The sequence below is a fragment of the Thermobia domestica genome, chromosome 17 (assembly GCF_964235325.1).
Source record: "Thermobia domestica chromosome 17, izTheDome1.hap1.1, whole genome shotgun sequence".
NCBI classification, from domain to species: Eukaryota; Metazoa; Arthropoda; class Insecta; order Zygentoma; family Lepismatidae; genus Thermobia; species Thermobia domestica.
Window position 1 is genome coordinate 161021410 of NC_137470.1, and position 26329 is coordinate 161047738.

Consider the following 26329-nt stretch of genomic DNA (forward strand, 5'->3'; position numbering starts at 1 on the left):
TTAAGATTCAGTGCAATGAATACATATCATTGCGGAAAAAGAAAGAAAAAAAATATAATTGGTTAATCATTCTTTAAAAAAAAAAACACTTTAGTAGCATTTTATTGAGTCTCTGTCCCAAGAGGAGACATTTCGACAATTTTATGAGTCTTTGTTCTCACGTCGATAATAACTCCTTTTTCAACTCTCTTTACGCACTGTGATTTGTGTCCATGAGAGTATTTAATCGTTTTTGTTTTAACTATAGACAAATAGTTGCTTCATATCACATATATATTTATATTTCTCATTTCGTCACTTGACGCACTTGATATAAAATTTCAAAGTTTATCGAGATTTAAAATATCGAGTCCAGTCCCAAACATTGGGAACATATTTCCATATTCCTGTATTCACACTACTAAATTATTAACCTAATTTCAGTTCGTTGAATTTAAGATCACTATTTTTTTTTTTTTCTAGTATAGATCGTGTAGTCAAAAGATTCTAGTCACTGAATAGTTAGGTTTCCGATCGTAGGGGAAGGATTTGTTTCATAGTTTACTGATAGAAGGATTCGTTGGTGGGGCACACTGTTTCGTAGCTTACTGATTTCACTATGATCTCGCAAAATAAATTTGGATAAGGATTAGGGTTATTTTTACTTTTCTTACGACCTGCTACTTGTTTTATTTACATGCAGTATTTAACATTATATTCAACTTTAATAGTCACAAACATCAATAACAACTCAACAAAATGTAATTTATTACAATTTACGCGGTAATACTATATATCACAAATAGTTGGTAAATGTCGGGTGTCAAAAATCTATGGCAACCTAAAACAACCAGGGTAAATACCGAGCCCTTCACATACATACTCGCATATATATATATTCATATTACTCAATATAATAAATTTCATTTTAATATCCATCGTAGTATTTCGTCGACATTTAATATCTACATAACCTTTTTATATTCAACAAGTATTCATATTTTATTGGCTCAAAAACAAAACAAAAACCCTGACTATCAAAATTCACTTTTTTCCATCATAAGGTTGCAACATTGTATTTTATATGTAAACCCGATAATCAATAATCATTCTCAATTTACTAAAGATCCGCGTATATAAAAAAAAAAATAGTTGGTATTATTGAATAAGTTGACATAAGAGGTGGAAATACAACAAATCGAGCAGGCACGTAACTTTTAAAACTATGTAAGTACATATATAGATGTATATACAGAAAAAAATCAATGTTATTCGAAACTAGTGGGCCCAAACTATTAATACATACACACTATATGACCAATCAATAGAAATAAAACCAGAAATCAGTCGTCAATGGATATAATTTGTACGATCAATGAATAACAAATGTTTTCAGGAATCTGAAAGCATAGTGTACCTTCTCGTCAATTTCTCCCGTGGTGGATTAAATATCGCGAAAATGGTCCTGAGATGTGCTGCAATACCTCCACGAATTGCATCCCTCGATGTCTCAGTTAGTACATACGATCGAAATAAGTGATATGAATATTGTACATTTTCATGAGTTTCAGAAACCGGGGGGGGGGGAGGTTGAAAAATTTGAAAAAGAAAAAAAAAAATCTCGAAGTAATGAAGACAGAGAGAGAGATAGAGAAGAAGGAAGACGAAGAATAGGGGCGCCAAAGATTTAAGTGGGAAATAACTAACGCTACAAAGATAAAAGTCGAATTTCGCTCTCAACAAAATCCATAGCCAAAATATTCTTAACATGCCAAAAGGGTGGTCTACTCAAATACGTAGACTCAAGGAGCGCCCTGCTGCCAAGGATGCAAGTTCTGTGTCCATCAGATCCCAATCCCACAAGAATTTGCTTGTAAGATTGAAATCCGATCCCCGTATCCGGCCCAAACCAGCAGGGTCCCGAAAATCCTCCGGAAGGTTAGAGACGGTGTTAATTTAGAATTTCAAAAGAAAAAAAAATCATCCGACCTCTTGGAAACTAGAAGATTCCAGAATAGTAATGAAATTAGAGTAATAGCTAAGATATCCCTAATTAGAATTTGCCAAAATAAAAAAAAAAATTAAAAAAACTGAATTTTGGATCGGTGATTTCTATGCCAAACCTCACCGATGGCTACCCTGCGCAGACATGCCACCGTCTGGGATGTCGTTAATTTCCCTCGTCTAATTAAACTAAGAAAAGAAATGAAAATACTTAAAGGGACTAGGGGTCGACATCCGGGTACGCGAATGACATAAATATTAATTTAGTAGCAGTTGATTTAATCGGATAGTCCGAACTGAGTTATATGAACACTGCACAATAAATAAATAAGGTAAGCAACGGAAAAAAAAATCTCGGAGAGGCAATGAATGTTAAAGGTACAACTGACCGAAACCTGTACTTTTCGATGATCACAGGAAATAGCAGTTGGTTTTCTTAATTATCATTTCTGTCAACCTTTAGAAGTAATTCCCACATGATGCTACCCTATCTATTGAAAGGCTTAAGATCTGGGGCTGTTATTATGAGGTACATAAATGCGAAGTAACACACAATTTACTATCCAAGTAGCAAACTCGGTTGGATGAATGTACTGGTGTAGAAGTCAAAACGCGAGAGATTTTTTTTTTTTTTAGTAAACGTATTCATATTTTCACTACATAACATTCACTAGGCCTATCCATTTAAATGTAGGGGTCATCATATCATTCATATTTTATATCATATTATTAATATATCATTACATTCATTCATTATCTACTAATTTTCGCGCGAAGTAATATTTTACAGACACCCTATTTCATACATTTTACACGCAGGCCATACACATATTTATATTACACACTAATAAATATATAATTATCACAATCTATCACGCTCAAACTACTACACGATAACATTCATCGAACCACGTACTCTTTGTTTCGAAGCACCCAAATTGTATTTACTTCGCAGTTTTAAAAAAAAAATCATACGTATATTCACTGAAAGTTAAATTGTCAACGATTAATCTATTTCCAATTTGCTGATAAAACTAAAGCAACAATGGAATTTTCTACAGCCACGGGAAAAGAGAATTTAATACTACATTTTGAAACAAACAGTAATAGCATATGGGCTTTACTTCTATTAAGAAAATAGGTATTCTTTATTTTAATGGATATTTCGGGTTCTAAACGACATAGCAAGCTGTAATTTTCCAAATAGTAAGATCTCATGCTATCTTATATGAATGTATACTCATCTGAACCGAAAACCATGTCCACGGGATGTAATTTAGAAATAAATGGCCAAAATCAAACAATCTAGATCACTAAGTCATGCGATGTCGTAATGTCAACAAACAATTGACTACCGAAAACAGACACTATGGCGCTGTGGTGGAGGCATAATTTACCGTGTACTGAAATATATACTTGTACTCATTAATCAGAAATTTAATATTTACTCTGGTTTATTTATGTTAGAAAAATGGTACTAAATTAACGCATATTTATACACTGTCCTAACCGAAAATTCACACACTCACACAAAACTACTAACTACATACATCACTGTAGTACTATACATAAAGACAACTAACTAAACCAAACATGCACCATTTAATTACATGCATGTTGACGAAAAATACTCCCTTGTTGGTATATACAGTCGGCTCTATTTAATTTAGGGGGCAAAATGAGAAAGGTAACCCTAGGTCCAATTGACCTGACCAATTGTTTACATAATTATTGCCAAAGATTGATGCCCTGGGGGCACCTTAACGAGATTTATGGAGGGACCCTTCCCCTGAAAGGGGAAAAGGCCCTAAAACAAACAATAACTAACCCATTCCCCCGCTAGAACTGGTTCAATTTGGAAAAGGGGATAGGAGCCCTTTTAAGCTAACTTAAGCTGCCATTATGATTATTTACATTACAACTATCAAACCTACTACGTACATGCAATTACTAAATAAATAATAAAAAATCACATTTACTGTATACACGAACAACATGCACTAAACAGGTCGTAATTTCCCTAATCCCTAATTGAGTTTGAAATAAAGAGAAAGTAAAGTCACTATTTCACTCTGTCTATTCTAGTTGGGCAGCAAACATGGCTTCCTAGTAAACAGAGATCCGGAATTTGTTATTTCACTGAATTGCAGCTTCTTTACCAAAATTTGTGGATTTTCCGGGCTCCTATTCCGTTGTAAATCTTTAACTATTGAATTACATTATATGTTACCTTAGTTTTCCTTGGAAATTGGAATCCTTCCCGAAAAATATGTAGCACAAAATTCACAAGCTGCTCCTGCTAGTGTGTCTTCGATTATTCTGATAACATTGCGCCGAAAACGCCAGAGGTAGGAGAATTCCTCCAATCAGAACGAAAACTTTAGCCGCGGAAATTACAAAGCAAATAGAAATTTGGCAAATCCAGATATAACCGGATCTGAAAGTGACTATGGACTAGTGAGAGGGGGTGAGGGAAAGATTAGGTACCTGACTAAATTCTACATTGGTCTGAAATTAAGAAAATTTATATCCAATGACGGAACTATGTTTCGGTATGACGTCAGAATGGTAAACCTTGTAACTATTCGATTTATATATCCGAAAATGGGATTTACACTTAATCAAAATATAAATAAAATATATTATTCAGTGGGAATATGGTTACTAATGAAACCTTTCGATTCATTATATTTAATTCGAAGTAAAGAGAGTAAATAAATTGTGTAACTAAACCGAAATTGAATAATAAAAAAATTACTAGGTACAGGGTGCGTAAAAAAAAGTTGCCATTACTTTCAACTGTAATGGTACATTACAGTTTTCCCCGGCCCATTAACAAAATTTTGTTAGAATAACAAAATTTTGCTAATTGGGAATACTAACTACTGATGCTTGTTAAGTTAACACACTCATTCATCCCATTCAAACGTTACCAGTCACATTAGGACAGTATATTATATCTACTTGGGGTGTTGCGCGAGTAATTCACTACGTTTATCTTCTGTACAATTGAAAATCTTTAAATTTCGAAAATTGTGAGTTCCGATACTTTTTTTTTTCAGTAGTGTTCATATAGCAATAGAACGGACAGAAGTTCTAACTGAGAAATCGACAGAGACAATTCGTAAGGCTTCAGCCGTCAACTAGCATATCAGATGACATTAGGCCACAGTTTCCCGTCTATCACTGCCATTTAATATTGTTCTAGGCTCACCGTTACCACGCACTTGCGAAGGGACTGAATTCTGGGGTCGATTTACATTATTGTTACTATTATTGTTATTATTATTGCCCTGACTATTACCGTTCTCCCTTCTTCCGTACGTCCTGTTAAAATTCCTCCTGGTGTTATCGCCCCTATCCGGGTTCGATTCCATGTTGGTACGGTCATAGGGACGATAACTCCGGCGATTGTTGAACATGGGCCGATTCCTAAATAGTCGCCGGCCATTATTGTTGTTTTCTGAGCCGTACCCACTAGGATAACGAGATCCAGCTTGGGTATAACTCAGGAAATCTGTCTGGCAACTTGCCGTTACCTTCGTCTTCGTCGGTTTTAGAATCTTTGCCTGTCGGGCGAAGTATCGTTTTGGTGGACCACCAACTTCCTTGCCGCACAAGGCAGCTAAACGTGAGGTGACTTCTCGCACCGTTTGGCACAAGTGGGACGCTATGGCCCGGGACTCATCGGGTGGAAGAGCGTTAACTATAATATCTACCAGTTCGGCCTGAGAGGGATGTTCAGCTATCTGATAATATAGTTCAATGATTTTCCAAGCATAGTCCAAGAGGGACCCATACTTGGAGCGATCATACCGGAGTGATTGTAAGTTTCTCTTTTGGAGCCGCTCGATGTGCTCATTACAATACTCTTCTTTGAAAAGAATCAAAAAATCACTGAACGTCCGGATTTGGTATTTAACCGAGGCAAACCATGCGCCCGAAGCGGCGATCAAACATTTTTCGACTATTTGTAGGCGTTCCCCATCAGTAAGTTTGTACATATCTAGATATTGCTGCAATCTTCGCAGGAAAACTCGAGGTAACCCGTTAGCAATGTTCCCATCGAAAGTGGGAAAACGTTCAATATCCCGGAGGGAAACTTTAGAGCTCATACTATACGGGGCAGGAAAAGAATCTATTGGAATCAACGCGTTATCCTGAGCGGTTGGGGTTGTCACCGGATTTGCCACCGACGGAGTGGTCACCGAACTGAACGCTCCCATATGACCAAGAGAGGTTTTATAATTAGTGTTGACCATGTGAGGTTCGAACTTAGGACCCACCACGGCAGTAACTGACGGTCCGGCACATCTCCTTTCCCCTCCTGGCAGCACGCTGTAAGATTGTACCATTCCAAAGGTAGAGTGAGCATTTACGCTAGTGACTGTTGTAGTCACAACACTCGACTGCATCGGTACATCGAAATTACTCAACCATGATTTCGAGGTTGGCTGATGCGGGGGACAATACATTGCTGTGTCCCGTGCATCAGGCAACACTTGACTCTTTCCCGGGAGGACGTTACTTGTTTCTGGGAAAATTTTCCCTGGAGAATCGCCATCAGGAAAAGGATAGGAGATATCAGACTTGACGAGTTCCAATTTAGTAATATTCCCCTTAAGACTGTCTACTTCGGTTTGAATTTGACTAATTCTTTGATCAACCGACTCTAGTTTAGTTTCTATTGATAGGTTGGATATTGCAACATTTAATTTACTTATTTCAGCCTGCTGCTGTTCAACCTTTTGTTCGATGTTACAAAATCTTTTGTTTGTGCTCTCAAACCTTACATCTATTTCATTTAATTTTTCATTTGTTTCGTCTCTGAGCTGCTCGGTAGAGTGTTGGGCCTGGTATCTAACCTGCTCTAGTTCAGTAGACGTTTGCTCTTTCAATTTGCTAATCGAAGAAGCAAAGTCTAAACAGATCTGGTCAAATTTATTGTTTAATACCTCGAATCGAGCATCGGTCTCTCGTTTCGAGGTATCAAACTTTTCATTTATTTCACGTCTCATTTCTGCATTCTCACGCCTCAGATCTGCACTATTCTGATCTAACTTCTGATTTATCTCACGCCTCAGATCTGCACTATTCTGATCTATTTTAACTTCCATGTTAGTGAATTTTTCGTTCATATTAGAAAATTTTTCATGCATCATTTCCATCATCTGGCGAATTAATGCAGACGTGTCTGACCCTCCAGATGACATTCCTTCCTTCGGGTTTGCCGTCTGATCCCGAGAATCACTGTGATTTCCATTCTTTTCCTCATCATCGAGGTCAGATATCTCCGCTGGAGATATTTGGCCTCGGTCCTTTTCACAATCCTCACAGTATTTTATTATTTCGCCGGTTTGAACCTTTTCTGCATTTTCAGCAGTATCATCCAAATTGGAGCAAGCAAAATGGATCCATTTTAGTCCACAACCGGTGCATCTTATTAATCTCCGCGGGGCGCGAGATCTTTTCTCTTTTTCATCTAATGTGCATTGAGTGCACGTGACTTCACATTCGCCCTGTGACACAACCTTTTTTGTTGCCATAGCTTTGAGACACTTTACAAAAGACAAGATATATATCAAAAATACACATATACTATAAAATACTTATTCGCTATCCAGACAAGTATTATTCATGAATTAAAGGACTCCCATTCTCTTTCCTTCCTTGAAACCCTTCTAGCGTTTAGTTCCAATTTAGAAAAAATTTTGACACTCCTTCTCTTTTTCCCCCTTAGAAAAGGAAACAAAAATGACAAAGTAGCCAACGACTCTACTTGTTTCACTTGACTATAAAATTTCTCTTATTAATTTCAATGTTGTAATCAATTCAACATGCCTTCAACCTCACTCTTTGACATTCTTAAAAAAATTCAGATCTATCGGTCGCCATTTAAACTGAGATCTGTTGCCATGGAAACAAACGTTGCCATGACAAACCATTCTTGTCGCGGTTCACCAATTCAAACTGATTGGCATGATAACTTGTATTATTCAATAAGCATTTTCAGATCCGTTACCACAGCAAACATGCGTTACCATGGCAACAGTCTTGTCACGTGTCGCCACTCTAAAACTGAAAAAAGAGAGGGCCGTTGCCATAGAAACCACCGTTTCCATAACAACGAATCCTGTCACCGCTCGTCAATCTAAAACTGATTGAGGGAAGAAAGAATCTGCAACAAATGCGATGCACGGAATAAGTCGTGAGTGGGAACCCTTCCCCCTGGTGGGGATATTCATGAAGCTATCAGCTTATGTCTAATTACATTGGAATATATTACCCATTTCTTAATTTCGAACATACTAGGTTCGATCGAAACGAGAAAACTTTTTATCGGACTTCTAAAGAAAATAAAATAAAATAAATAAATACATGACCGTGTTTATTACATATAGAATTCCCAGTCACGACCCCCTTTTCAGTTTTATTTAAAAATAGAAGAAGAAGATGAAGAAAGGAAAAGGAAGATAGAAGAGAAAAGAGGTAAAGTAAGAAGGTGATAAAGAGGAAACTGTTACTGGATATTTTGAGAAATATGGTAAAGGGAAAGTGAATAATTATCGAATTGGGATCATTTCCAATAGCTATTGGGTGAATGTTTGGTATTAAGGTGATCAAAGGTAGACACATGTTAACCCATACATCCCAGATCTAGATCCATTTAACCCCAACTACCGAATTATCCCAATCTAGCTCTGAGATAAACGAGAAAGTTTAATTTTACCGTTTATTCAATATTTCCAGAAGTTCTAGACTAATATCCAATATTTGAAAAATGAACGACGAAGTTGATGGCATGTTAGAATCGACCACAGAGGAAAAAAAAAACATCAGAGTATCACATATTTGTCGAAGATTTTGACTTTCACAGTTCTCCCATGATGATCATTTGTTCAGGCTACTTCGGTCCTTTTTACTTCCTTCATAGAGCCAACTTAAATTAAGTTAGTATTAACATTCAATGAGTTTAATTGCTAACTACCATTAATTATAATAAGTCACACATATATGTCAAAATAATTGGTGCACTTAATACTAAACCTACATTTCACTCACACACACATTCATACAGGACAATGTATGCTTCGGGTTGTATTTAGTTGAATTAAACTAACCTAACTACATTTCTATAGACATTTATTACATTTCAATAAAAGAAAACTTAGTTTGACATAAAAGGAAAAATTTAACACATGAAAAGAATGTTTCATAAGCATGCACAGAAATCCGCTACTTTCAACAAGATCAAATAACACATTTCTCTTTCTAGATATATTAAAAGTTGGATTACATAAAAAAGAATTCGACAAAAGACGAAAGACAAACATAAAGGAAAAAAAATTCAAAGGTCAATATATTTAAGATTCAGTGCAATGAATACATATCATTGCGGAAAAAGAAAGAAAAAAAATATAATTGGTTAATCATTCTTTAAAAAAAAAAACACTTTAGTAGCATTTTATTGAGTCTCTGTCCCAAGAGGAGACATTTCGACAATTTTATGAGTCTTTGTTCTCACGTCGATAATAACTCCTTTTTCAACTCTCTTTACGCACTGTGATTTGTGTCCATGAGAGTATTTAATCGTTTTTGTTTTAACTATAGACAAATAGTTGCTTCATATCACATATATATTTATATTTCTCATTTCGTCACTTGACGCACTTGATATAAAATTTCAAAGTTTATCGAGATTTAAAATATCGAGTCCAGTCCCAAACATTGGGAACATATTTCCATATTCCTGTATTCACACTACTAAATTATTAACCTAATTTCAGTTCGTTGAATTTAAGATCACTATTTTTTTTTTCTAGTATAGATCGTGTAGTCAAAAGATTCTAGTCACTGAATAGTTAGGTTTCCGATCGTAGGGGAAGGATTTGTTTCATAGTTTACTGATAGAAGGATTCGTTGGTGGGGCACACTGTTTCGTAGCTTACTGATTTCACTATGATCTCGCAAAATAAATTTGGATAAGGATTAGGGTTATTTTTACTTTTCTTACGACCTGCTACTTGTTTTATTTACATGCAGTATTTAACATTATATTCAACTTTAATAGTCACAAACATCAATAACAACTCAACAAAATGTAATTTATTACAATTTACGCGGTAATACTATATATCACAAATAGTTGGTAAATGTCGGGTGTCAAAAATCTATGGCAACCTAAAACAACCAGGGTAAATACCGAGCCCTTCACATACATACTCGCATATATATATATTCATATTACTCAATATAATAAATTTCATTTTAATATCCATCGTAGTATTTCGTCGACATTTAATATCTACATAACCTTTTTATATTCAACAAGTATTCATATTTTATTAGCTCAAAAACAAAACAAAAACCCTGACTATCAAAATTCACTTTTTTCCATCATAAGGTTGCAACATTGTATTTTATATGTAAACCCGATAATCAATAATCATTCTCAATTTACTAAAGATCCGCGTATATAAAAAAAAAATAGTTGGTATTATTGAATAAGTTGACATAAGAGGTGGAAATACAACAAATCGAGCAGGCACGTAACTTTTAAAACTATGTAAGTACATATATAGATGTATATACAGAAAAAAAAATCAATGTTATTCGAAACTAGTGGGCCCAAACTATTAATACATACACACTATATGACCAATCAATAGAAATAAAACCAGAAATCAGTCGTCAATGGATATAATTTGTACGATCAATGAATAACAAATGTTTTCAGGAATCTGAAAGCATAGTGTACCTTCTCGTCAATTTCTCCCGTGGTGGATTAAATATCGCGAAAATGGTCCTGAGATGTGCTGCAATACCTCCACGAATTGCATCCCTCGATGTCTCAGTTAGTACATACGATCGAAATAAGTGATATGAATATTGTACATTTTCATGAGTTTCAGAAACCGGGGGGGGGGGGGAGGTTGAAAAATTTGAAAAAGAAAAAAAAATCTCGAAGTAATGAAGACAGAGAGAGAGATAGAGAAGAAGGAAGACGAAGAATAGGGGCGCCAAAGATTTAAGTGGGAAATAACTAACGCTACAAAGATAAAAGTCGAATTTCGCTCTCAACAAAATCCATAGCCAAAATATTCTTAACATGCCAAAAGGGTGGTCTACTCAAATACGTAGACTCAAGGAGCGCCCTGCTGCCAAGGATGCAAGTTCTGTGTCCATCAGATCCCAATCCCACAAGAATTTGCTTGTAAGATTGAAATCCGATCCCCGTATCCGGCCCAAACCAGCAGGGTCCCGAAAATCCTCCGGAAGGTTAGAGACGGTGTTAATTTAGAATTTCAAAAGAAAAAAAATCATCCGACCTCTTGGAAACTAGAAGATTCCAGAATAGTAATGAAATTAGAGTAATAGCTAAGATATCCCTAATTAGAATTTGCCAAAATAAAAAAAAAATTTAAAAAACTGAATTTTGGATCGGTGATTTCTATGCCAAACCTCACCGATGGCTACCCTGCGCAGACATGCCACCGTCTGGGATGTCGTTAATTTCCCTCGTCTAATTAAACTAAGAAAAGAAATGAAAATACTTAAAGGGACTAGGGGTCGACATCCGGGTACGCGAATGACATAAATATTAATTTAGTAGCAGTTGATTTAATCGGATAGTCCGAACTGAGTTATATGAACACTGCACAATAAATAAATAAGGTAAGCAACGGAAAAAAAATCTCGGAGAGGCAATGAATGTTAAAGGTACAACTGACCGAAACCTGTACTTTTCGATGATCACAGGAAATAGCAGTTGGTTTTCTTAATTATCATTTCTGTCAACCTTTAGAAGTAATTCCCACATGATGCTACCCTATCTATTGAAAGGCTTAAGATCTGGGGCTGTTATTATGAGGTACATAAATGCGAAGTAACACACAATTTACTATCCAAGTAGCAAACTCGGTTGGATGAATGTACTGGTGTAGAAGTCAAAACGCGAGAGATTTTTTTTTTTTTTTAGTAAACGTATTCATATTTTCACTACATAACATTCACTAGGCCTATCCATTTAAATGTAGGGGTCATCATATCATTCATATTTTATATCATATTATTAATATATCATTACATTCATTCATTATCTACTAATTTTCGCGCGAAGTAATATTTTACAGACACCCTATTTCATACATTTTACACGCAGGCCATACACATATTTATATTACACACTAATAAATATATAATTATCACAATCTATCACGCTCAAACTACTACACGATAACATTCATCGAACCACGTACTCTTTGTTTCGAAGCACCCAAATTGTATTTACTTCGCAGTTTAAAAAAAAAAAATCATACGTATATTCACTGAAAGTTAAATTGTCAACGATTAATCTATTTCCAATTTGCTGATAAAACTAAAGCAACAATGGAATTTTCTACAGCCACGGGAAAAGAGAATTTAATACTACATTTTGAAACAAACAGTAATAGCATATGGGCTTTACTTCTATTAAGAAAATAGGTATTCTTTATTTTAATGGATATTTCGGGTTCTAAACGACATAGCAAGCTGTAATTTTCCAAATAGTAAGATCTCATGCTATCTTATATGAATGTATACTCATCTGAACCGAAAACCATGTCCACGGGATGTAATTTAGAAATAAATGGCCAAAATCAAACAATCTAGATCACTAAGTCATGCGATGTCGTAATGTCAACAAACAATTGACTACCGAAAACAGACACTATGGCGCTGTGGTGGAGGCATAATTTACCGTGTACTGAAATATATACTTGTACTCATTAATCAGAAATTTAATATTTACTCTGGTTTATTTATGTTAGAAAAATGGTACTAAATTAACGCATATTTATACACTGTCCTAACCGAAAATTCACACACTCACACAAAACTACTAACTACATACATCACTGTTAGTACTATACATAAAGACAACTAACTAAACCAAACATGCACCATTTAATTACATGCATGTTGACGAAAAATACTCCCTTGTTGGTATATACAGTCGGCTCTATTTAATTTAGGGGGGCAAAATGAGAAAGGTAACCCTAGGTCCAATTGACCTGACCAATTGTTTACATAATTATTGCCAAAGATTGATGCCCTGGGGGCACCTTAACGAGATTTATGGAGGGACCCTTCCCCTGAAAGGGGAAAAGGCCCTAAAACAAACAATAACTAACCCATTCCCCCGCTAGAACTGGTTCAATTTGGAAAAGGGGATAGGAGCCCTTTTAAGCTAACTTAAGCTGCCATTATGATTATTTACATTACAACTATCAAACCTACTACGTACATGCAATTACTAAATAAATAATAAAAAATCACATTTACTGTATACACGAACAACATGCACTAAACAGGTCGTAATTTCCCTAATCCCTAATTGAGTTTGAAATAAAGAGAAAGTAAAGTCACTATTTCACTCTGTCTATTCTAGTTGGGCAGCAAACATGGCTTCCTAGTAAACAGAGATCCGGAATTTGTTATTTCACTGAATTGCAGCTTCTTTACCAAAATTTGTGGATTTTCCGGGCTCCTATTCCGTTGTAAATCTTTAACTATTGAATTACATTATATGTTACCTTAGTTTTCCTTGGAAATTGGAATCCTTCCCGAAAAATATGTAGCACAAAATTCACAAGCTGCTCCTGCTAGTGTGTCTTCGATTATTCTGATAACATTGCGCCGAAAACGCCAGAGGTAGGAGAATTCCTCCAATCAGAACGAAAACTTTAGCCGCGGAAATTACAAAGCAAATAGAAATTTGGCAAATCCAGATATAACCGGATCTGAAAGTGACTATGGACTAGTGAGAGGGGGTGAGGGAAAGATTAGGTACCTGACTAAATTCTACATTGGTCTGAAATTAAGAAAATTTATATCCAATGACGGAACTATGTTTCGGTATGACGTCAGAATGGTAAACCTTGTAACTATTCGATTTATATATCCGAAAATGGGATTTACACTTAATCAAAATATAAATAAAATATATTATTCAGTGGGAATATGGTTACTAATGAAACCTTTCGATTCATTATATTTAATTCGAAGTAAAGAGAGTAAATAAATTGTGTAACTAAACCGAAATTGAATAATAAAAAAATTACTAGGTACAGGGTGCGTAAAAAAAAGTTGCCATTACTTTCAACTGTAATGTAAGAAGCAGATATGTTATGCTTGCAAAAATACGTTTAATTTTTGTCGATAATTGTAGAAAGTAAGGAATTCCTATCCATGTTTCTGCTTTTTTGGAAATAACTGCACCGATTTACGTGTTTGATTAAACTATTTTTGTAAGGTACGCAACTTATAACCGTTTCTTGTTCTATTTAATATCAAAACTGTATTTCACCATTAAGATCACTTGAACGATCACAAATTAAAAATTCCCTACGAAAGAAACTGTTCCAAATATTGGCCTTCTACAGTGGCGGATGAGCTGACTGTTGATGTATGTAAGTAGTGCCTGCATTAGGTTTTCGACATACTTTTGTTATAAATTTATTGTGTGATCGGGTAATCAGTAATTCTAAAAAAGGAAAACAGTTATCAGATTCCCGTTCGAAGGTGAAATTCAGCCTAGGATGCTGATTGTTAAATTGTTCAAATATTTGTACAAGTATAATTTTCGTCACGTACAAGTAGTAAAATATCATCAGGTTAGAGTTTGAAGGTTGGTGCATGATCCAGGGATCGAAGGAGATTGACGATCAAAAACCTAGTCAAATTTAAGGACTTGGAAAACGACAGAGTTTACAGAGTGGTTAAATCAGTATTTTACAGTATCTCTCATCTCTAATAAGTTTTGTTTGATAATACAGGGTGTCCACAAAGTCCTGGAACCGTTAGAATGAAAAATAGCTCGTAAACTATAGCAGGAAAAGATATGCGGTTTTTAGCAACGTGTTTTACAACTCTCCAAGTTTTATTCACAATAACAACACTTCCACTCGCGCCTCGTTAGTTGCCCTCAGGACGTCGAGACGATATTCAATCTCCATCCATACGCGTTGCAGCGTATCAGCATCAATCTGTTGGATAACGTTGGTAATTCGAGTACGAAGTGTGGCAACATCTGGAACAGGGGTTTCGTAAACACGATCCTTGACGTACCACCAAAGCAAAAAATCCAAGGGGGTGATATAAGGGGAGCGTGGTGACCAGGAGATTGGTACATCGTGGCCAATCCATCTCCCAGGGAAATGTCTATCCAAAAGGCCCCTCACATCAAGAGACCAATGAGGAGGCGCTCCATCGTGCCGGAAGATTATGTGTGGCTGCAGTTCCAATACCTGAGGGAGTAGGTACTCATGAATCATGTCGTAGTAAATATGCCCTGTAACCGTGTCCTCAGTAAAGAAAAATGAACCAATTACCTGATCATGCATTAGAGCACACCAAATGTTTAGTTCTGGGTTAGACAGAACATGTTCACGAATTACGTGAGGAGGTTCAGAACCCCATATCCAGTTAACATATTCAGACACGTGGAACGTGGCTTCGTCCGATAAATGTTACAACATATCAACCATTAATACAAAAACATGTGAACCATTAATTTCATTACAATGATCAGAATATTAAGAATAATACCCAACTATCCCAACTTAATAAAACTTGGAGATTTGTAGAACACGTTGCAAAACACCGCATGTCTTTATCTGGTATAGTTTACGAGCTGTTTCATTCTAACGGTTCCAGGACTTTGTGGACATCCTGCACATTAGTGAGTGACGATAGATTTATTGATACGTTGACAGTTTCGCATAGACATTGGTCAATCAGTGAGAGCTACTTGTCTTATGATATAGAGATTTAGAAAGTAGTACCGCACCTTTCCATGAGGCATTGCTCCAATGACGACTGTAAGTGGTTCCTCATCTGCAGGCACGAGTTCCCGAGGATTGACCAATCTTTTGGATGAAAAAGAAGTTCCAATTTTCCTACAGCCAACAGGAAGGTGCTTTGTCACCGGATTCTGGATGACCTTCATCAGTTTTATCGGACCGCCAGACGCTCGCACGTGTAACTTGTGAAGAACCTGAACTGAAAAAAGAAAATATATTATTAAGAATATGCTATGTAAATAATTACTGTTATTTTATTCAAATTAATCACGAGTAGCGTGATAAAAATTTACTCTAGTTTCTCCTACTATCGTTATTAGTTGTAGCGCCCAAACCTTCAGTCTGTTGTACACTATAGGTTAAAATGGTACTTAATTAATACTCTAATTTCTATGAGTTTAACCACCAATTAACATGCGGTTATACAAAGATTAATACTCAAATCTAAACAGTTACGAACCTTATCGTAATAATAAAATGAAACTTTTCAGTTTAAGGTCCCAGAAAAAAAAATATTTAAGTTTTACGACCCATCGTTATGCCGACTAAGCTAAAGGAGACCGTGATAATGAGAAATGAATGAAAATGGTGGAATCAGGTGGGAGGAAACGGAAGAGCTCCGAGAAAATCCACGCAATGGTGTTTGTCCACCACAAAGCTCACTTGACGCGAGCAAAGTCCCGCGATTATGTCCTTTAGGCTAAGGGAGACGGATGATTAGCCCTACGTACACCAAGGGGTAACGCGTAACACACCAAGGAAGGGTTATAAAATGTCCCACCATATAAATGATTATTTTCTATCCCAGAAAATGTCCCACCATATAAATTATTATTTTCTATCCCAGAAAATGTCCCACCATATAAATTATTATTTTCTATCCCAGAAAATGTCCCACCATATAAATTATTATTTTCTATCCCAGAAAATGTCCCACCATATAAATCATAATTTTCTGTCCCAGAAAATGTAATATTCTTCTCTATTTTATACTAACTATAAACTAAGGCAACTGAAGGCACAAAATAGAAAAGAAAATTACATTTTCTGGGATAGAAAATAATAATTTATATGGTGGGACATTTTCTGGGATAGAAAATAATAATTTATATGGTGGGACATTTTCTGGGATAGAAAATAATGATTTGTATGGTGGGACATTTTCTGGGATAGAAAATAATGATTTATGTGATGGACATTTTTATCCTTCCCTTTGGTGTGCGGTGTTACGCGTAACCCATGATTCCACTTTTAATATTATCACTCTGAGACTAGCAGGTGTTTTCCGTTAGGTGTACCCGTAGCGCTATCTAGTATCAGAATCTTCAACTTTAACTGGAAATAACCTAATGCACATTATGGTAACACTTTACACCAAGAGAGGGTACTTTATATCAACCACGAAAACCTTCTTTTTTTAAAATTGGGGTTATTTTCTAGAAATTAAAAGAATGACAGAAAATAAAATTTATATTATCTATTATATAAAAGAGAACGTACAAATCCTTTGTTCCCTCATCACGCTAATACGGCTGAACCAATTTCTTTCATTTTTGGGGGGTTATTAGGATTTGGACCCTAGATGGTTTTTATCATATCACTTTAATTTTTAATTACCAGTGTCTTGAGATAATTGACCATTCAAGTGTCCATAACGTACAAATCCTTTGTTAGTTCATCATAGGTAAAAATAAACGTATTTATATGCAACCCGCATGACCGTGTCACTCGGCGGGTTAACATAAATGACAGGCGCTATAATGTTAACATTTACTGCAATTTGAAAGCGAAAAAGTAAAAATTATCTAAGTAACAAAGTTTATTGCGTTCCGGGGTGACCGCAGCGAAGCGGGGTGAACGCTGCTAGTTTTTGATACAAATCCTGAGTTATGACATGATACTAAAGAAATATCTATTCAAGTTCTTATCTGAATAAAAGTGTGGACAATTTTTAATTCACCTTGGTACACGTAGGGTTAAGACAAGTGAATGATGATGGAAGAAAATGAAATGAAATCTTTAAGTTTTACGTCCCACGGATATGCCGGTTAGGCTAAAGGAGACGGTGATTATGAGAGATGAGTGAAATGGTGGAATGAAGAAAGTGGGGAGAAACGGGAGAACCCCGAGAAAACCCACGCACACGATGTTTGTCTACCACAAAGTTCACTTGTCGGGGACTGGGATCGAACCCGGGACCCGAAGCATCAGAGGTGAACACTCGACCACTGAGCCACCGCGTCCCCATAATGATGGAAGAATTGGTGTGAATGAGAATGTGGAATGAAACGGAAGAACCCTGAGAAAACTCAAGACACGATGTTGTCCATCATAAACTTTCTTGGTAGGGAATCGAACTAGGGACCCCACAGGTAAGCGCTCTACCACGGAGCCACCGTGCCCTCGTAATAAGCAACAAAGCATGTTCATGTTTAGTGTAATCAGTTTCCATTTTCAAAAAATTAAAATGAAACAATAGTTTTTAATTCACAATTAAATCGTTACAATTATTTTACATTCGCAAATGGCTTGCACACTAGTGACATCTATTGGCAGCAGGTAGGTTGATGACAGAGGCAGCGACATCTCTTATCATGATTGCTTATTATCAGAAATTTGCATGAAGTATAGACTGACACGTTTCCGTTTTATAACTAGAATTGCAAATTCACGCTACTCATGGTGTCTACTGGAGTTGACTTGGATATTCCAGCATCCTGCTAGAAAAAATTCCAGTGTACTACGGTGAATTAAAAAAAGGAGTAAGTCACACATACGACTGTGTGCTATGATACTTAACAGAAAAAAAAAAACAAAGTCGTGTTCAATATTGTAATGTAGTAGTAGAGATAGTATACAGGTTTTGTTTCTTTCCCCCCCTTTTCTATTACAAAATGTTCTATACAAGTAATATGCTACAAATAATTAGTTTTCTCTATACAACAGTAGTTTCTCTAAGAAGTTAGATCTTCTGCCCGAAGCACCGTGGAGGTCTTTGAAGTTGATGGTTAGGGACCACCTGGCCGAAGCAGCACGGAGTTGGGTTGGTATCTCATGCTTAATGTAGCGCGGAAACGAAACGAACCTCCTATCCAGTGCAGCGAGACGTAGGTAGTATCTTCTGCGCATCGCAGCGCGGAGATAGGACTGGAGCTCTTTCCCGAGCAGGGCAGATGTAAGGTTAGGAAGTCTCTCCTGCCTAGAGCAGCGCGAATAGAAAGGTAGGAATGATCAGTTGTAACTGATGATTTCTTGGTCTCGACGTGCTCTTTTATAGCCGTCCTTTGGAGGGAGAGCCTATGAAGGGGCAGACGGAGTCCTTCGTGCTTTTCCGTGTCCTTCTTCGTACTTCTTCGTAAGTAACTTCTGTCGGCTGCTTGGTGAGCCTCATGGAAAAGCACACGCTGTTGTAAGTAAATATGAGGGGATAGTATAATATTCTAGTAGAAACATTGCACAAAAACTAGTATGTTAAAACAAAATAAAAATATAAATAAACAAGATTTTTAGGAAACCTAAATTGGATCAAAAGATGCCGATATTGGCCCATAATTAGTTTTTGGATCAGAGGCCACAAAATTTTTGAACGGCCCCTAAATCGAGTTTTCGTTGTTTCTGCGAAATAAGCACATCATACTGGGTTAAAGTGATAGTTTTACTACACTATATGTAGTTCTCTAGATATAAGGCGTACAAGAAAATTTTTTACTGAAATATATTGCATCTTTTGATCCCAAAAGAGTGTTTTTTGGACGTTATTTCTCCCAGAATGACTGTTGTGATAGCCACTCACTTTTATTTGTTAGTGTTTGTACGCGCGCGCGCGCGCGCCTGCTTCCGCTCACCATTGCCACCCTGTCAACTCATTCCTCACCTGGTTGACCGTACTATATACATTTAGACTCTTTTTTATTCGTATTACATTTGGTACAGAAAACACTTAAACAAAAGACCAATTAATTACAAATACAAAAAAAAATAACACGTTTAATGTTAATGCTTACGCATTTAGATGTGCTACTGTCTTGAGACTTCAAAAATATTAAATGAATACAAACTGCATATAAAATAAGTTAAAGGACGACATTTTCAGATTATGATTTAACTATTTTTCTCGAACTATCCATTTCTATTTAGTTTCTCCTTCCTCTTTTGCACGCTGGAACACAGATTTGCGTTTCGGTTCCAGTTTTCCGATCTTATCAGCGGCAAGTTTCTCAGTCATTGGCCAGTTAGCGGTATCATCAACTACACCCAGATGATGGGTTGCCATCTTGAAGGGTCTTAAAGGAAATGTTTACATTTCTCCAGTATTACAGAATAATTTCTAGTACATTTTCAGTATTTCCAATAGCTATACAAATTTCCAGTATTTCAAGTATCCGTAGACTTGTAAATTAAACATTATTCTTCTTCCTTTACTTTGAAATCTTCTACACATGCTGACATCTCGTTTATTATTATCTTCAAAGTACTAGGAAAAAGACCAAAAATACGAAAGTACTGGGCAATATCCCACAAGAACGTATTACTAGTCTGATTTTTCCCTGCATGCGGTGAAGTTGGGAACTAACTTCCTTGTTTACAAGTGGTAGGAGCAACATGGCAGAGTCGCCAGAAGTACTAGTTTCTTGAGATTTCTTTTATGGTCAGGTTTTCGAGAAAATCAAAAGGATATGAGCAGAATCAAATTTGCGTGAGAGTAGTGTGTACATATTTCAAGTCGTTTTGCGAGGAATATGTAAAACTATCTGATGTGGAATCAAACATTAAAATATCTAGATGGCTGCCCGACTTGAAGTCGTCCTGGAAATCCTGTAGAGGAATACAGAAAACCATTCCTGCCTTCCCTCCTACCACTCCCTTCGCCCAGTGCCAAAACATAAACACAACAGCAGCGCCACTACAAAACAAATGCACAGACTCGTGCGACGGGTAATACAATACTGCTATATTGTGTCATAAATAAAAAGCAACTATAACTACAATTCTTTGGACTATTTAAATCATTATTAAATCAATTTAAATCTTGTTAAATTCATTAATTGTTTCACAAAACTTTTAACTGTAGATGTGTATTGTCAGACAAATATACAGGGTGTTTCAAAACAACACCGACAACGTTGGGAAGGAGATTCTCGACACCAAACTAAGACAAAAAGTATAGACCAACCTGAGTGCACAAATGCTTCCTTTCGGAGCTATAAGCTCCCGAAAACACACACACACACACACACACACACACATATATATATATATATATATATATATATATATATATATATATATATATATATATATATAAAGAACTTTAAAGGTTCAAAGATACAAAACTATGGGACCTAGTGTAGTCGGGTTAAGACTTCACTTAGGAACTAATATGTGCGCTATCCAAAAATATGTTTCAGAATCCTGTGCTACTTCTGTAACAATTTTTATATAAAGAGAGTTTGGCTGCAGCCATATAATTTGAAGTACTCACCAACTAGCTCTATAAAAATTGTTGAGAAAGTACCGTAGGATTCTGGAACATGTATTTTTGGATAGCGCACATATTAGTTCCAAAAAAGTAAAGTTTTGACCGACTACGGCAGTCCTACAGTTTTGGAGCTATGGACCTTTAAAGTTCATTTCTTTCATATTTTCGGCAGCATATAACTCCGAAAGGAAGCATTTCTGCACCGAAGTTGGTTTATACTTTTTCTCTTATCTTTGTGCCAGGAATCACCTCCCAAACGATGTCGGTGTTGTTTTGAAACATCCTGTATATAGAATCATTGAATTCACTTCCTCATTGTGTAAATTAACCAATAAAAGGAAGACTGACCATCATACGACTTCCTTTAGATTGCACGAGGTTTGTGGTTGAAAGATCTCCAACCTCAATGCCCTTCTTTTAAAAAACTATTGGAGGCACGTTTCTAGGAGTAGTCGTGCAACAAGAAGTAGAAAAACATCCAAATATATTGGAGCTAAAGGTTAACTCTAGACCACCGTCCCGGACCTGAGGCGCTGAGGTTGAACGCAGCAGGAAGTCCATGAGGAAAATTTAGGCCATCACCTAGCGATTATAACTGAACTGCTTCAGAATTAAATTCATCGCTCCTAGCAGACTGTACGGGATAAGAATCCAGACGTCAATTCCTCTGGCTTCTACATTTGCCAACCAGGAAGTGGGAAAGTACTTCGAGGAATCCATCCATCAATTTTCACATCAACATTGTCATCGAGAACTAGGAATAACTAATTCAAGTGCTCATTCCTGTCCTTTTAGTTAAATCCCTTCTTCTCTTCCTCTTTTAACTTCCACCTTATCTAGACGCTATTTTATCAATTTGAAATAGTTGAATTGCATTTACACATCCCTTTGTTTGAATTTTATAATAATTTATTGATTGTGGACTAACATCTAAGCTAATAGAACTGACGGCCCGCACCTGCCCAGAACATATAGGGTATACAGCAAATGAAAACGCCTAAATAGTTGCGGATAAAGATGTTTGTCCAAATGTTGAGAAGAGTGTTTCTATTTCCGATTGAACGTAGAAAGAAAGATGACAAACTATTGTACATTTCATTGTGAGTCTAACGTTTCCTCAGTTGTAGCCAGCCTGAGCCTTCCCAATGCGAAAATTACTGTTTGCTCAGTGCTGGGACAGAAAGCGTTTTTCAAAGTAAGACTGAACCATTTTGCATGTATTCTATTTTCTTTATCGATCGTTAGGTTAAGTTGCAACAATATCTTAATTGAGGCAACAAGTTAAGTACTTGGTCTTTCGCTGAAGTTCAGGGTTCCCACAGATTTTGTGAACTGTTTTCCCTGACAAAGGTTTACCTATTTCCTTGACAAAAGTTTGTTCAATTCTTGAACTTTTTCGTAACCTTAAAGCTTAGTTAGATACCTAAACAAAAGGCAGGGCACTAACTTTCTATAAAATGGCTCAGCTTAAGAAACATGCGTGACCAAATATACAGGGTGAGTCAAAAGTCCTTGGACACCTGCATAAGTTTGAAAATCGACGGGAAAAGTAAAAAGTGATGATGGAAACAGAGATTTGAGAGGGGCCGCAACAATATATACGGCTTAAATTGAGACATTTTTTCTTTTTTTAAGTCAGTTAAAAAGAGGTATGATAGCTCAGAAGATCAGAGACGCCACACACTGTCTACATTAAGGGATTCAAGATGCTGTAGCTCAATTGATTTCAAAGTTAAGAACCTAACAATAAATCATGGCACGGCACACCTTGATATAACTCAATGCATCTGTAACCTATTTTCTATATTGTTCTATTGATTGGTTTCTAAATCTCGAATAACCTTTTATTTCAAAATTGCCTTCATTATCTCGAGTGACTAGTTTGTTTCCCTGACATTAAAGAACTTTTAAATAATTTCCTGATTTTCCAGGTCTGTGGGAACCCTGAAGTTCATATTTATGTAGGTTTGAACACTATATAAGGTTCAATTCTTATCTACAACAAACATCATGTATTTGCAGGATATATTAAGTGTGTTGGTGAGGTGTATAAAAAGATTATTAATAATAAAAAGGTATATATTATTAAGACGGTATTCTGGCTTGGCTTTGCTATTCCAATTACGGTACTGATATAGCTCCATTTACAATTATATATAAAGTCTAACTAAACTTATATTTACAATTCCTAATATAGAGAGCACTTTTTCTTCGCCCTCCTGGTCGTAGCCGTACACCCTACTTCGATCATTTGTGATGACTCCGATATGAAGGTGTCATCCAGTATTTGCTGATGAAAATCCGATAGAATCTCAATACATTTAGGGTTTGTGCTTTGGGAATTCGTTTAGGCCAACACAATATATACGGTATATACGTATATGTATGTATACACAACAATGCATATAATTATCTAAAGTTTATGCTGTTAAAATTAATTTATTTACTCAAATATAAGTTCGACATTTGATTCTGGGACAATTTGTTTTATCTTCTGAAGTTTTATCTCGATATCTCTGTCAAGAACCTGCCTTAATGCAATGTGAATGAGGTTTCCAGATTGCAGGAGTGCACCCCGATGGATCGTGTAAGGCCAGCGGCTACTGAAACGTATTGTATAGGCTAATAGAGATGATGAAAAATAATTATTAACTGGAACATGTAAAATCGAAGGATCATCTACAACAAGGGATATATGGTATGTACACTCATGTCCAAAATTATTGTCGCATGTCTATAAATATGTTTTTGTAGGAATATAATTTGTTAACGAATTCGCCCGGTATTTCTTATAATGTTAGTGTGTGTATAATCGGCAAAGACATGTATGTGGCAAATTTCATGCCAAAAGAGCAGTAAATAAGAATAAAACGAAAATAAAAGTTTCTTGTTCATTTAGCAACATTTTGTTTTACTCATTCTAATTTTCGTATTTATATTTTTTTCTATGAAATTTACCAGAAATATACTTTTCCCGATTATATACTTAGTATCAGCATTAAAAGTATCCTGCAAAATCATTATCACATTATATTCTTACAAGAAGACAGTTTTAGATATGCGACAATCATTTTGGACATGAGTGTACTAGATCAGACATGACCAACTGAACGAGCGCGAACACTTATTACGTGGATCATGCAAAGTCATCTCAACCCCACGGGTTTTCCTATACGAGATATTTTAAAATCAGAAATTTATTATATGGAAATCGGCGATCTGGAATGGGGTCATCTCCATAGATAACCTCTGGAATTGCTGTTCTATACCTTCATATGCTGATAAGCGTTCAGAAGGAAAAATGACGGAGCCTTTGGGAGAGCGTCGAGAATAGTAATATTCGCCAAAACTGGCAATATGTGTAAACACTCGAATTTAGCCACAATTTACCTTACGCAACTACCTGTCTCCTGTGATACGCTACTATCAGCACTTTTGTTACTTCAGAAAGTTCACCTAATGTTTTGTTCCCGAAACAAGTCATAGAGCGCTTACTTCTGGTGCGCGGGGTACTTGGTTCAATACCCTGTCAAGTAAGTTTGGATGAACAACATCGTGTCAGCGGGTTTTCTCGGGATACTTGCGTTTCCTCCCACATAATTCCACCAGTGCTTCTATCATTATTCATTTGCCTTAATTAACCGCTTCCTTTAGCCTAAAGGACATATTCGCGGGACGTTAAAATGTAAAGAATTCATTTTATTTTGAAAGGAGTTAAAAGCCTTCGATTCGACATGGATCTCCTCCACACTTTCAAAACAGCTATCGTTCAGCTTGAGCTCGATCTTCGAGAAGAAAAATTAAGTCAACTTCTGGAAGTAGGGCTGGTAGTGAAAGATGGGCATGATGGTGCGGCCGATAAACTCATAATCTAGTTTCCAAAACTGTGTGAGTGAGTGTTTTGCCGCAATGAAGCATCAATTGACATAATACAATATTTCAGGTCTTTGGGCCGGTTATACTTCATCAGATGCTTCCGAACATTGTAGTCAAACTAAGCATTGAAGTTTAAGAGGTCGAAACGAATTTTCAGTGCGCAAACCCCGAATGTAGAAGAAAGATGATGATGATGTTCTTGATAACGCTCCTATCGTTTGTTCGGTCATAAAGATACTAACCCACCCCCCTCAATGCGGAAATTATTCTTTGGTCTTCTTGTAGTGGGGCAGATTTTGGTAAGTACTGTGCTATTTGCGATAAAAGCGTGAAACTTGCAGGGATTGCTTATGACATAGTTCTAAGTAAATTTCAAAAAGCAGGCCAACAAAAAGTTCACAAGAAACAAGATGGCGGCCCCATTTTTCAAAATGGCTGCCAGATAACTAAAAATTTCAAAAATCAATGAAAACTATCATCTTTGTATCGATCTATATATTTTTGAGGCTCAAAAATTCAAATCCACTATTTATTCTTATGTAGAAGTGTTAGTTTTTGACAGTCGGCCATTTTTCCAATATGGCTGCCCTAATTTTCAAGAAGTTGGAAAAACAGGGATAATCGCAATCTTTATATGAAACTATAGGTTTTTGAGGTTCAGAAATTCAAACCCACCATTTATTTTTATGTAGCAGTGTTAGTTTTTGATATTCGGACATTTTTTTCCAATATAGCTGCCATAATTGTCAAAAAGTTGAAAAGACGGAGATAAACGCAATCTTTATAACAAACTATATGTTTTGTGTACAGTTTTAATGTGAAATCTAACAAATTAATTGACAATTAACAATGTTCTTATGAGTTACAACATCATTCTTCAGAGTTCAGACTAGTTTACACAGTTTCCTTGGCATCTACACAATGATGTACACTGCACTGAAACACTACAACATTTGCAGCGACCTGTGCACATTTGATTGTTAGACATGCAGGCCATTACTTACTTCAATACAAGCTTTAACTGCTTCTGGTAGTGTCATCCATATTGGTTGCCAGCCATTTGGACCTGAAGTCCAGCCCAATTCAGACGGTGAAGGGATAGCAGGCTGTTTGACAGTAGCCTGTCCCCAGACACGTGCAGCTTGGA

The 26329-nt window shown here is 36.2% G+C and overlaps 1 protein-coding gene across 1 annotated transcript in view; it reads right to left on the reverse strand.

The window, feature by feature from the left end:
* The window catches only part of LOC145674446 (ribosomal RNA small subunit methyltransferase NEP1-like), a 104136-nt gene that overhangs the window by 23562 nt on the left and 54245 nt on the right, over positions 1 to 26329 (reverse strand). Inside the window, exon 4 of the mRNA XM_081744511.1 lies at positions 15815 to 16026. Within this exon, the coding sequence (XP_081600637.1) occupies positions 15815 to 16026 (212 nt within the window). The remainder of the gene's footprint in view (positions 1 to 15814; positions 16027 to 26329) is intronic.